The sequence below is a fragment of the Hemibagrus wyckioides genome, linkage group LG29 (assembly GCF_019097595.1).
Source record: "Hemibagrus wyckioides isolate EC202008001 linkage group LG29, SWU_Hwy_1.0, whole genome shotgun sequence".
Taxonomy (NCBI): Eukaryota; Metazoa; Chordata; class Actinopteri; order Siluriformes; family Bagridae; genus Hemibagrus; species Hemibagrus wyckioides.
Genome location: NC_080738.1, coordinates 8905688 through 8918459, shown reverse-complemented (window position 1 = coordinate 8918459; position 12772 = coordinate 8905688). Strand labels below are relative to the sequence as shown.

Genomic DNA, 12772 nt, shown 5'->3' with positions numbered 1-12772 from the left:
CTGGGAAACATTCAACAAATGCAGGAGCTGCTCACACACATGGAGGTTGTATGTTAACGTGGAACATTCAATAGAAGGGATGCTCTTAAACCAGTACCTTGTCTGTCCTCAGGCAAACTGCTAAAGAACGTCACCATGAAATTCTGCAGTTTTAGACCTATTTCTGGACATTCTCCAATGGATTGTTTAGGAGACCTTTATAAACATAAGATGTAATCTTAGTTACAGACATTGTCTCTTCCTCATGAGTCTTCCTACCATTTTATTATGAAATTTTAATTGTAGAAAATGGTTTAAAAGAATGCCAACAGCACTGGCTAGACAATGAAATATAATTCCTCTTGGAGATCATTAAAACCAAAAACCCAGTCCAGATATAATAATACGCACCTGTGGTATAGTGAGGTCTCAGCGAGGACATCCATGAAGGGACCTACAACAAACTGGAAATAAAAACTGTTGATATTTTATTTGTAGCTTTTGTTATTGAATATACATCTAGTGCCTATATCCACTCCAAATCCTAACTATAAATATGATATATATATATATATATATATATATATATATATATATATATATATATATATATATATATATATATACATAGCTATGGAAAAAAAAAAAAAAAGAGACCACTGCCCAATCTCCAGATCTGAACCTTATTGAAAACCTCTGGAATGTCATCAAGAGGAAGATGGATGGTCACAAACCATCAAGCAAAGCTGAGCTGTTTGCTTTTTTGCAAAAAGAGTGGTATAAAGTTCCCCAACAGCAATGTGAAAAACTGGTGAAGAGCATGGAGCCAAAACACATGCAAATCGGGGTTATTCCACCAAATACTGATTTCTTAATGTTATTTAGCCAAAGCATTAACACAATTTGTTTAGAAATTATTTGCATTTTGTTTTATTTGAGTTATTAAAGCTCTGCAAATACTGCATGATCTTGGGTTATTTTGATGTGTTGTCATTTCCTAAATATACACTCTAAATAACAATAGTTATATTTTGAATTTAGGAGAAATACTGTCAGCAGTTCACAAAAAAATTAAACAAAACTGTTCATCTCACCAATACATGAACCTGTAAGAAAAAAACATGCAGTGGTCTCTTATTTTTTTTCCAGAGATGTGTATACATTTTAACTATAAATATGAATAAAACGTTATGTATTAATAATTATGGAAAAGAGATGTTTAAATTATCTGACAGGGAAAAAAAATTATTCTAACACAAATGACCAAAATTAGTACTTAGATGCAAAACCAATGCTGACTTGAGACATCTGCGTTAAGACTTAGCTTTATTCAATTCTCCATAAATCCTGTCTAGGAGAATCCAGGATGCCACTGTGCTATTACAGCAGTTCATGTCTCAAAAGATGTTATGTCTTACCTATAATAGGTTTTTCTACACTTCTAACAAAATATCTGTCACTTTTTAGTTCTTCCGCTCGTCTTTTCTGCAAGTTTCAGTTTGTTCAAGCACATATGTATTTAATTATTTATTGTACACACTAGAACTGAAGAACTACAGGGAAAGAGAATGTCATTTCATGTACACACAAAAACATCTGCTAAGTGGTCAACAACTACGCACCCAACCTTTTTGAGTTTGAAATATTTGAATAAACCTATACACTTGGCTCCAAAATCATTGACACCCATATCAAAAATATTCTTATAAATATTTAATTCATCCTGAGTTCCCAAATAAAAATTCTGAGCATAACCTATATTTGTTTGAGCTTAAGATCATGGACTGATAATGGACCATGGGGATCAAGATTCTATCAATTATGGCTATTTGCTGAGGCCCTGAAGCAGCTAAGCATCCCCACACCATCACACCACCACAATAGCATAATATTCATATTATGGAATGCCCTCTTAGTTTTATAACAGATGTACCAGCTTTATACCAGATATCTTTCCAAAACTTCCACTTCCAACTCTTCAGTCAATAGAAAATTATCCCAAAACACAAATATAAGCTCAAACCCTGGGAACACAGAAACCGCCGAAAACAATGAGAACATGCCCATCATCACAAATTTTTGCTGAACATTGGAGAACAAAGACCAAAAGAAATGATAGACATTTCCCTAAACCAAGTAGACAATCCCTGTGTGCTTCAAAAGGACCACCATCAAAAAACTCCAAAAAACTTGTCTGTGACCTGCCTAAATGACTACCAGCCCATTGTTCTCACACCTATCATCATGAAGTGCTTTCAGTGACTAGTAATGAAAAACAAAGAGAAGTTTTCCCACCACACTGGACCCATTTCAGTACACCTACCCACCCAACCACTCAACAGAGGTTGCCACATCTACTACCACCCCCTTACTCTGACTCACTTGACCAAAAAGATTTGTAAGGATGCTGTTTGTGGACATCAGTTCAACAAACAACACAATCATCCCACAACAACTAATAAGAAAGCTAAGCCTGATGCGTCTGATCACCCTCTCTCCAACTGGATCCTAAACTTTTTCACCAGGAGCCAGTCAGGATCGGTAATACCACCTCCAGCACCACTGCAACACTAAACCAGGGCTACAGTGAGGGAAAAAAATATTTGATCCCCTGCTGATTTTGTACGTTTGCCCACTCACAAAGAAATGATCAGTGTGTAATTTTAATGGTCGGTTTATCTGAACAGTGAGAGACAGAATAACCACAAAAAAATCCAGAAAAACACAATTCAAAAAAGTTATACATTGATTTGCATTTTATTGAGTGAAATAAGTATTTGACCCCTTTGCAAAACATGACTTAGTACTTGGTGGCAAACCCTTGTTGGCAATCACAGACGTCAGACATTTCTTGTAGTTGGCCACCAGGTTTGCACACATCTCACATCTCAAGGAATTTGGGCCCACTCCTCTTTGAGGATCCTCTCCAAGTCATTAAGGTTTTGTGGCTGACCCTTCAGCTCCCTCCACAGATTTTCTATGGGATTAAGGTCTGGAGACTGGCTAGGCCACTACAGGACCTTAATGTGCTTCTTTTTGAACCACTCTTTTGTTGCCTTGGCTGTGTGTTTTGGGTCATTGTCAGGCTGGAATATCCATCCACGACCCATTTTCAATGCCCTGGCTGAGGGAAGGGGGTTCTCATCCAAGATTTAATGGTACATGGCCCTGTCCATCGTCCCTTTGATGTGGTGCAGTTGTCCTGTCACCTGGGGATGGTGTACTTGGGGTCATAGGCAGCATTCCTCCTCCTCCAAACACGGCGAGTTCAGTTGATGCCAAAGAGCTGGATTTTGGTCTCATTTGACCACAACACTTTCACCCAGTTCTCCTCTGAATCATTCAGATGTTCACTGGCAAACTTCAGATGAGCCTGTACATGTGCTTTCTTTAGCAGGGGGACCTTGCGGGCGCTACTGGATTTCAGTCTTTCACGGCGTAGTGTGTTACCAGTTGTTTTCTTGGTGACTGTGGTCCCAGCTGCCTTGAGATCATTGACAAAATCCTCCAGTGTAATTCTGGGCTGATTCCTCGCCATTCTCATGATGATTGAAACTCCATGAGGTGAGATCTTGCATGGAGCCCCAGACCGAGGAAGATTGACAGTCCTTTTGTGTTTCTTCCATTTGGGAATAATCGCACCAACTGTTGTCACCTTCTCACCAAGCTGCTTGGCGATGGTCTTGTAGCTCATTCCAGCCTTGTGTAGGTCTACAATCTTGTCCCTGACATCCATGGACAGCTCTTTGGTCTTGGCCATGATGGAAAGTTTGGAATCTGATTGATTGCTTCCTTCTGTGGACAGGTGTCTTTCATACAGGTAATGAGCTGAGATTAAGAGCAGTCCCCGAGAGTGCTCCTACTGTAATCTCAGCTCCTTACCTGTATAAAAGACACCTGGGAGCCAGAAATCTTTCTGATTGATAGGGGATCAAATACTTATTTCACTCATTAAAATGCAAATCAATGTAGAACTTTTCTGAAATGCGTTTTTCTGGATTTTTTTGATGTTATTCTGTCTCTCACTGTTCAAATACACCTACCATTAAAATTACAGACTGATCATTTCTGTCAGTGGGCAAACGTACAAAATCAGCAGGGGATCAAATAATTTTTTCCCTCACTGTACATGCTCAGTCCACTGCTGTTTACTCTGCTGACTCATGACTGTGCTGCAAATTACAGTTCAAATCACATCAGGTCTGCTAAAGATATTACAGTTGTGGACAACAATTTATCTGTTAATGTTGACAAGGCTAAACAGAAGTCAACTGGAGGACCTGAGTAGGACACTCACCAATGTACATAAAGTGAACAAAAATGGAGTCAAAAGCTCTAGGTTTCTTGATGTGAACGACAGTCGACCACCAAAATATTTTAGTGGCCTGACCACTTCTGAGAAGATTCACCATTATTCCAAGTTTTCTTAGCGTTTTTACATTGTTGGAGTCACGGAGCCTTAGAAATGGCTTTGTATATCAATAACTTTTGGTATTTCCAGAACTTATTTTGATCGCAGCATAGTGTCCAGCTTGTTGTAACCTTTTAGCCTCTTCATACTGCTGAAAAGGTTCTAATTCTGTAATGTTTAGATTAAAAACCACTGGCAGTAATCAAGCCTGGTGTGTCTAATTGAACCCAACCAAAATGCCTGAACCCCCATTTAGCTTCACCACAGCTTCCTGACAATGAAACTTGCTCATAATGCCAACCAAACAGCCTTGTTCCTGAACCAGTTGATAACAATTTATCTCTTGTTAATCTCATTCTCAACTACTTGTCACATAAAATGTACCATTACCAAAACCTTCAATTAATCTGCATCAGTTTGACATCCACTAATAAGTCATTAAGAAAGTAGGACTTACCGAGGAAAAAGCAAGCGCAAAAGCAGGATGCTGATGCATTTTTAGCCCCAACAGATGAGTGACACCCTCCTTTATTACAGTCTTGTTCTCACTGTGGAACATGCGTTGATAGACACACAGTAACCAGGATGGATGGATCAGTCCACCACCTGCACAGAGAGTACCAAGGAACCAAGTTTACCAGGAAGTAAACTGCTAAGAATCAGCAGACTGATCTCAATAATAATAATAATTGTGACTCACCTTGAGCATCTGTTGAAGTTGTTTTGACAAGTATGTCAATTCGGCTTAGTACAGGTCGAATCACATGGATCTAAAAACAAAAGGTAAAATTAAAACAAAAAAAGATTCATATAGTATAATTAAATCCACTTACAATTCATTCCGATTACAATGTTTATACTCGTTTTTATATTATATTCATTAGAAACATAATTAAAAGCTTCATAAAAGTGCAACACGTTAATAAAGTGTGATTTAAAAGAATACATAAAGTACATGAAAAACAAAACAAATGTGCCTCACAAGTGCAAGACAGTCCAATTAGAACTGATAAGGTAGTACAAATGATACAGAATGCAGTTTTTACTTTAGTAGTTCGAAAGAATTTGCAAACAGGTAGTCTCTAAAAAATGGTCGGCCACAATAAAGTCTGCTGAGACTTTTTCTGTAACAGGAGTGAACGATAGGTTAGAAAATGTTGATGTTAAGAAAACAGCCCTCTCCTGGCCCAGGTCTTATTGTAAATGGTGACCTCTCTACGCATTCTAAGGCCATGTTCAGTGTTCCACAAGGTTCTATTTTAGGTCCGCTGCTTTTCTTCTTATATATGCTACTTTTTTGGTACAATTATTCTTAAACATGGAATGATGTTGATGACACACAGTTATTTGTTTTAGCAAAGCCAGATGACAGGCAGCAATTTAAAAAGATTGAAGAATGTGTAAAAGACATTAGACAGTTTATAGACAGTGTATTAGAAAGCTTAATTCTGACAAGTCCTTGTACTTTTATAAGCTTTGTGATTAGAGTAACTCTGGAAGGTCTTTCTGTTTCATCATGTGCAGCAGTAAAAGACCTTGACTCCAATCTTTCATTTATTATCTTTTGTAAAGTTATTTTATGATAAAATTATGTTAATAGTTAAGTTATGGAACAGCCTTCCAGTGTTTGGGACACAGTTGCAGGGTTTAAGTGCAGGCTGAAAACACATTTGTCTAGTCCAGCTTTTTATGAATTGTTTTTATTACATAAGAGCAGATCTAGTAGGTTCATGGGCATAATGTTGGTTAACTGGGATGTTTTAAATGCTGTCTCCCTCCTCTTGCGTTCACTCAGGTTTGCTTATGGAGGAGTGGCTGGCACAAAGTCCTAATGTTTGTCACCTTTAAGTTACGCTGACATGTACATTGTCTATACCTGTATACCCAACATTCTCTTTCTCTCTCTGTCAAGCTACACATGCTACTCCTGCGTTCCCAGTGTTCCTGACTGCTTCTTCTCTCCAGACCTGCCTGATTCATGCTGGTGCCCCATGTCTGGTTGGATTCTCCTCACTTTGTGGCGCTCACTGCTAGTGAGGATAGCCCCACATGGACTACCTGGAGATATTTGCAACTGCTGTGGATTGAACAACTTGAAGACCATGGCTTTGGCTATGAACTGCTGTTATAGTGGTCGGTTTTGGGCTCAGGTCTCCATCATTGACACTTTGATGGCTACGGCAAGAAGGAATTAGTGTTAAATCAGATTTCTGAAATTACACACAAGTTGCTCAAAAACTCCTGGACACTATTTGACTTGACTATATATAGTTGTAGACACTACATTATTTATAATCACACTCTCCAGTGTCATCCAGATGAGGATGGTTTGCCTTTTAAATCTGGCTTCTCTCAAGGTTTCTTCCTAATTTCCTTGCCACTGTTGCCTCAGATTTGATCATGAGGCATAAATATAAATTTCATTTTAAACTTTTTATTCTGAATTTTTATATATCTGTAAAGCTCCTTTGAGACAATGTCTATTATTAAAAACACTACAAAAATAAAACTTGAACATCCCAATAAAAGACACACCACACATTTGCTTTCTGATAGAAAGTCAGGGATTCATTCACAGATTGGAGACTGGCATATTTAACTGGCTGCGCTTCACATTTAGCATCTCATGGATATACATGTTTAAAAGCAGACCTGCAGTATATAAAACAGGAATCACACAAATTCTCCAGAGGGATGAAGGAGCAAGTTCAGAATCAGAATCAACTTTATTGGCCCAGGATGACTGAGCATACAAGGAATTTGTTGCATGTACACAAACAAAAGCAGAGGGTAAAACGAAAATTAGTTACTGCAACCACATGGCAGTTCAAACCAAACATGGTCTAATGACCACCAAAACAAGACATTCTTAAAAACCACTCACAAAGAACAAGTAACATTTTGGTGCAAAACAGTAAAGTGAATACAGTGCGGTTTTAGATTGCCCAGTCTGTTAAATTGTTCATGTATGGCAACAGTAAATAAATATTGTATGTGATTTTGTTATTGCACATGGGAATGAAAAAAATACCCTGGTGCCTGGACGTACTAGTCCTGATTAGTCTGTACCTCTGCCAGATGGTCTGAACAGGCTATGTGCAGGGTGTGAGGAAATCACTTTATAATTCTCCCAGCCCCTTTCTAGGCGTCCTGTTTGACCTCCTGGAGGGAGGGCAGGGTAGTCCTGATTATGCTCTCTGGCAAGACTAATGCCCTTTGAAATGTGCATTTGTCTATTTGGGTGTCCAGATGGTAACTGATGAGCACAAAATGATGTCGCTGGTAGCCCTGTAGAATTGGCACAGCAGCTGCTTGGACAGGTTGTGCTTCCTCAGTTGGTGGAGATTGTACATCCTTCTTGTGTTTTAATGATGCTGGTGCCAAGCAACTTCTGTGCTCACTGCTGTGTGAAAACATGCAATCGTGGATCGTGAATAGAGGCAGAGGAGTCCACAGTATTCTCTTCAGTCTTGCCAGCACTTAAAGCACCAGGTTGTGTCTGCACCAGAGAGAGAGACGGTCCACCACTTGCGTGTATGCAAACTACCTGTTGCCTTGCTGGATGAGGTCAATAAATGGAGTGATCAGCAACTTTCAGGATCCTGACAGATGAGTTTCCAGACATAGTCATTTGTGTAAAAAAAAAAGTGTACTGAAGGCTTTTCAGGTTTGATCATATTGAGGCTGTGTCTGTTCACAGAGCTAAAAATAAATAAAAGTGTAGTAATTCTCAGAAATTTATAGTCATTTGTTCTAACAGTCTAAGTAACATTAGAAAATTGCTGCACAGTCAGCAACTTTGATCTTGATGGGATTTATGGACTTGGACTGGTTCAACCTCCGACCTCACAGAACTTGATCATGTAACCAAATTCTTAGTCATGCTTTACACTAGACAATTTATGTAAACGTGTAGTGATTATTGAGAGCAAAACTGCATGGAATCTTTCTTAAAGAGCTCTAGTTCTTACTGCTACTGGAACATCACATTTCTCCAGACTAATAGAAATCATGGATTCTTATTTTACAGCAGCAGACTTGGCTAGGAAACCACCAATGCACAAACACCAACCGCCTGCAGTAGCATCATATTTTTCATAACAAACTGGAAAATATTATACATCAGAGTAAACAATATACTGATGAGCTGTAATTAGTAACAGAGTATTAACTATAACACTACTAGCTATGCAGAGAACAATACCTCATCAGTATATTATTTACTCAAGAAAATACTAGAAGCAAATTAATCACTTCACTGCCTATAATACAGTAACTCACTTCTAAATATGCGTGCTCCTGCTGCCTGGACCCAACACTTCTATTGCCATGGCTCCTTCCTGAATGAACCTTATGACTCATTTTCTACAGCTGTGGATGGATCATAAGGCAAAAATAATATCAATTCTTTATTTTTGCTGGCTCAGGATTCAAAGTATGGACACAATTATTTTTCATGTTTGTCTTTAAGACTATTTTGTAAGAACAGAGCAATTAAAAAAGTCAAAAAGATGAAAATATTGCTCTACACGGAAACAAAACTTCACAGAAAAAAGTAACTTCAACAAATTCTCTCTTCATTCTTTGTACAGGGGAGGAATGGTGATGATAAAAAATAATTGCAATGCAGTAAGTCATAACCATGCTCCACAATTTTTAAGAATTGTATAGAATCCTTGGGTTTTTTACACAATTTTTCATGCCATTGTATTAAACTGTTTTATTAAATTGTGTAAAGTATTCTATGCAATTGCTGCCTTAAGGCCATTCAAGAAAGACTATCCACAGCCATCTTTTGACCATCTTTGTAATTCCATCCACAGTAAACCCATCTTTAGAAAAACCAACTCCAGCAGCACTGAGACATTTTCAGGGGGCATCAGTATGGATCAGACAGGCCCAGAGGGCATAATAAGTCAGGATCACTGCCATTTCAGAGATCACTGCTATCTCAGGTGTAACAGAGACAGAGAGAGACAAGGAAGAGAGCAACAGATTATTAGGTATGATCTTGTATGGCAGTGGTTTGAGACTTACACTGTCTACAGAGTGCAAGAAGAGACTCCAGTAAAACTAATTATGACATCACACTAAAAGGAAGAGCCAGAAGAGCCATTTACATCTACAAACTGAAGATGAGCCAGTTCCTTAATTCCACATTTTAGTGTCTATATACTGTTCTGTGCAAAAGTTTTAGGCAGGTGTACAAAAATTCTGTATAGAATGCATTAAATAGTACGAAAGTGTTAATAGTTTATTTTTATCAATTAACAAAAAGGAAAGTAACTGAAGAGAAGGGGAATCCAAATCAAATCAATATTTGGTGTGACTACCCTTTGCTGGCAAAACAGCATCAATTCTTCAAGGTACATTTGCACACAGTTTTTGAAGGAACTTAGCAGGTAGGTTGTTTCAAACATCTAGGACCTCCTGTGGATGTAAGCTGCCTCAAATCCTTCTGTCTCTTCATGTAATCCCAGACAGATGATGTTGAGATCAGGGCTCTGTGGGGGCCAAGCCATCATTTCCAGGACTCCTTGTTCTTCTCTATACTGAAGATGAGATTCTTAATGAGATTGGCTGGGTGTTTGTGGTCATTGTCTTGCAGCAGAATAAATTTGGGGTCAGTCAGGTGCCTCCCTGATAGTACTGCACAAATATCTGCCCGTATTTCTCAGCACTGAGGAGACCATAAATTCTGACCAAATCTCTAACTAAATGCAGCCCCAAACATGCAAGGAACCTCCACTATGCTGTTGCCTGCAGGCACTCATTATCGCACCGCTCTCCAGCTCTTTGGAAAACAATCTGCCTCCTGTACAGCCAAATATTTAAAATTTTGACAACAGCCCAGAGGACCTTCCGTCATTTTTCTTTACCACAGTTCCTGTGTTTGTGCATAATTGAGTGGCTTAGCCTTTTTCCCCACATCAGAGGTATGGCTTTTTGGCCACAATTCTTCCATGAAGACCACTTCTGGCCAAACTTCTCCAAACAGCAGATGGTTGAACCTGGGTCCTACTGGTTTCTGACAGTTCTTTGCGGATGGCACTGCTGGACATCTTTCAGTGTTATAGGGAAGTAAGCATGATGCGTCTTTAACCTGCTGCAAGTTTCCTTGGGTGACCACTGCGTCTACGATCTGTTTCATTGTGCTTCTTCAAAATAGCTTCAACAGCACATCTTGAAACCTCAGTCTGCTTTGAAATCTTTGCCTGGGAGAGTCCTTGCTGATACATTATAACTACCTTGTGCCTTGTTGCTGTGCTCGTTCTTGCAATGGTGCATGACCTGTAACATCTTTCACAACTTCAACTTAGTAGCAGAGTTTGGCTGTTCCTCACCCAGTGTTAAGCTCCTTCATAGCTCTTTCTGTCTCAGTTCATGAATGTGTTTCAAGTGCCACCAACCAGATGTTGCTCACAAATATGGCAGCACATCACAACACAGCACTGAAAAACAAGACAAGCTTGTTAAATTGCAAGACAAGCTTGTTAAGAAGGCATGCCAGGAGAGACAACTGACGTCGTCCTCCATATTTGCTTTTCTTCTGAAATCACATTTGATCACACGGGTTTCTGTGAAATCTCATATCTGTGGACTCGCCAACATGAAATCGAAACTACAAACATCAGGTGTGTGCTCTGCCTGTCCTCATGTCTGTGGTCTCCACATTTTTAAAACTGAAGATTGAAAATTGTCTAGTGCGTAGCCAGCCTAACCTCTTACCCTGAAGCGCCCATCACTCTCACTGATGAGTGGTTTTCTTAAGGCTACCCAGCTGTCTAATCCCAATCCCTTGAGTTTTCTTTGCACTATGCATATGGAAATACATTTACTTTCAATGTTAAGCACAGCCATGCTTCTCTAGACTTAAACCACATTGTGCTGATTTGGGATGAACTGGACAGAAGACAGAAGCAAAGCAACCTACAAGCATAACACATTTTGTGGGAACTTCTGTAACCGTGCTGGGAAGAACATTCTGAATAATATTTGATTTCTGCTGTAGACAGAATGCCACATGTGGAGTCAGCTGTTATATTTGCAAAAGGTGGCTACTTTAAGGAGTCGAAAATTAAAAATTAAATACATGTTAAATTCAGCATGAGTAAAATTCAACAAAAAGTGGAAAAATTGTGTTCTAAAATTTTTGATACATACTCAAACACCTGTGTGTGTGTGTGTGTGTGTGTGATGTGCATTCTGAGATTGATTTTAGGCTCAATAGAATTGTATACAGTGGTTATCTGAGTTACTGTAGACTTTCTTTTAGCTAAATGGGGAAAATCCCTTGGAGGCTTACAGGATGTCTTTTTCTGCAAACACCAGTTCGAGCCACTTACGCAAATTTTAAGCATGAACATGAATAAACTTTCAAATCATACTTTGCAATTTTAACTCATATTTTTTAATGTTTGATTTAACCATTGACCAACCCATCCATCTGTGGATGGTAAAGACTGGTAGAAATCAAAATATTTCACACATTTCATGAAGGGGGCACATGCATAAAGCATGTGTCATGGTCAGTCAGCATCTCTTTCAGGATCCCAGCGTGGGAGATAACATGGGAGAATGTGTGCACAACACTGCATGCTGATATGAGGTAATACATTTCAGCTGAGGTCACTGAATTAAACAATTATTATTTTTTTTTTTATATATATTTTGTAATTGTTAGAATATTTTTCAACTGTATCTATTGCTTAGAATATTCTATGTTCTTATGACTTTATGCGTTTTTAATATTCTTTTTCTAATTTATGGTCATTCAAAAATGTATACCCAATTAATTTGTACAGTCGTTATTTTGTTCGAGTTTTTCATTAATACAACTTTAACCTTTTTTAAAATGTATACAGATTTTTTTTAAATTAAAAATAAAAGTGATACATAAATAAAGATTATTAACCAATCAGTGTTTGCATGAAACACAGCAATGCAGATTTACAGACTTCTCATAGCAAATAATTAATAGGCTATATATTACATCAAAAATGTAACTAAATGCCAAATCTGAATGTAGAACAATCATAACACCTCAGAAAGTGAATTTTTAAAAAAGAATTCTTATACTGTACTGTACATGTCTGTGACCACCCTTCTAGTACAAATTAATACTAGACAGTACTTATTATTGCAGGTAAATATTATTGCTCGTTACTACAAATAAAATGTTCATGGTTTTAACTGTAAAGAAAAACAACATGCTAAAATATTGAAAGAGTATACAAATGACTCTACATACCTGGTACTCCTCAAGAGTTTCCAAGACCAAGGCAAATGCTTCCCAAAATTCTCGAAGCACTAATCTGTGCTCTGCCGTCCATTTGAAGAAAAAATCTATTGGAAAGAATCAAGGTTAACTTACCTACAGTT

At 38.2% G+C, this 12772-nt stretch overlaps 1 protein-coding gene across 2 annotated transcripts in view; it reads right to left on the bottom strand.

The window, feature by feature from the left end:
- Nucleotides 1-12772, bottom strand: part of tarbp1 (TAR (HIV-1) RNA binding protein 1) — a 35762-nt gene that overhangs the window by 21522 nt on the left and 1468 nt on the right. The window contains exons 1-6 of one of the 2 annotated variants that reach the window (XM_058384463.1): nt 12642-12736; nt 8672-8761; nt 5091-5160; nt 4848-4996; nt 391-443; nt 98-195 (exon numbers count right to left, since the gene is read on the bottom strand). In XM_058384463.1, coding sequence (XP_058240446.1) covers nt 98-195; nt 391-443; nt 4848-4996; nt 5091-5160; nt 8672-8752 — 451 coding nt within the window. In that variant the 5' untranslated portion in view covers nt 8753-8761; nt 12642-12736. Of the gene's footprint in view, nt 1-97; nt 196-390; nt 444-4847; nt 4997-5090; nt 5161-8671; nt 8762-12641; nt 12737-12772 lie in introns of those variants that run through there. The other variant, XM_058384462.1, reaches the window with a different exon arrangement.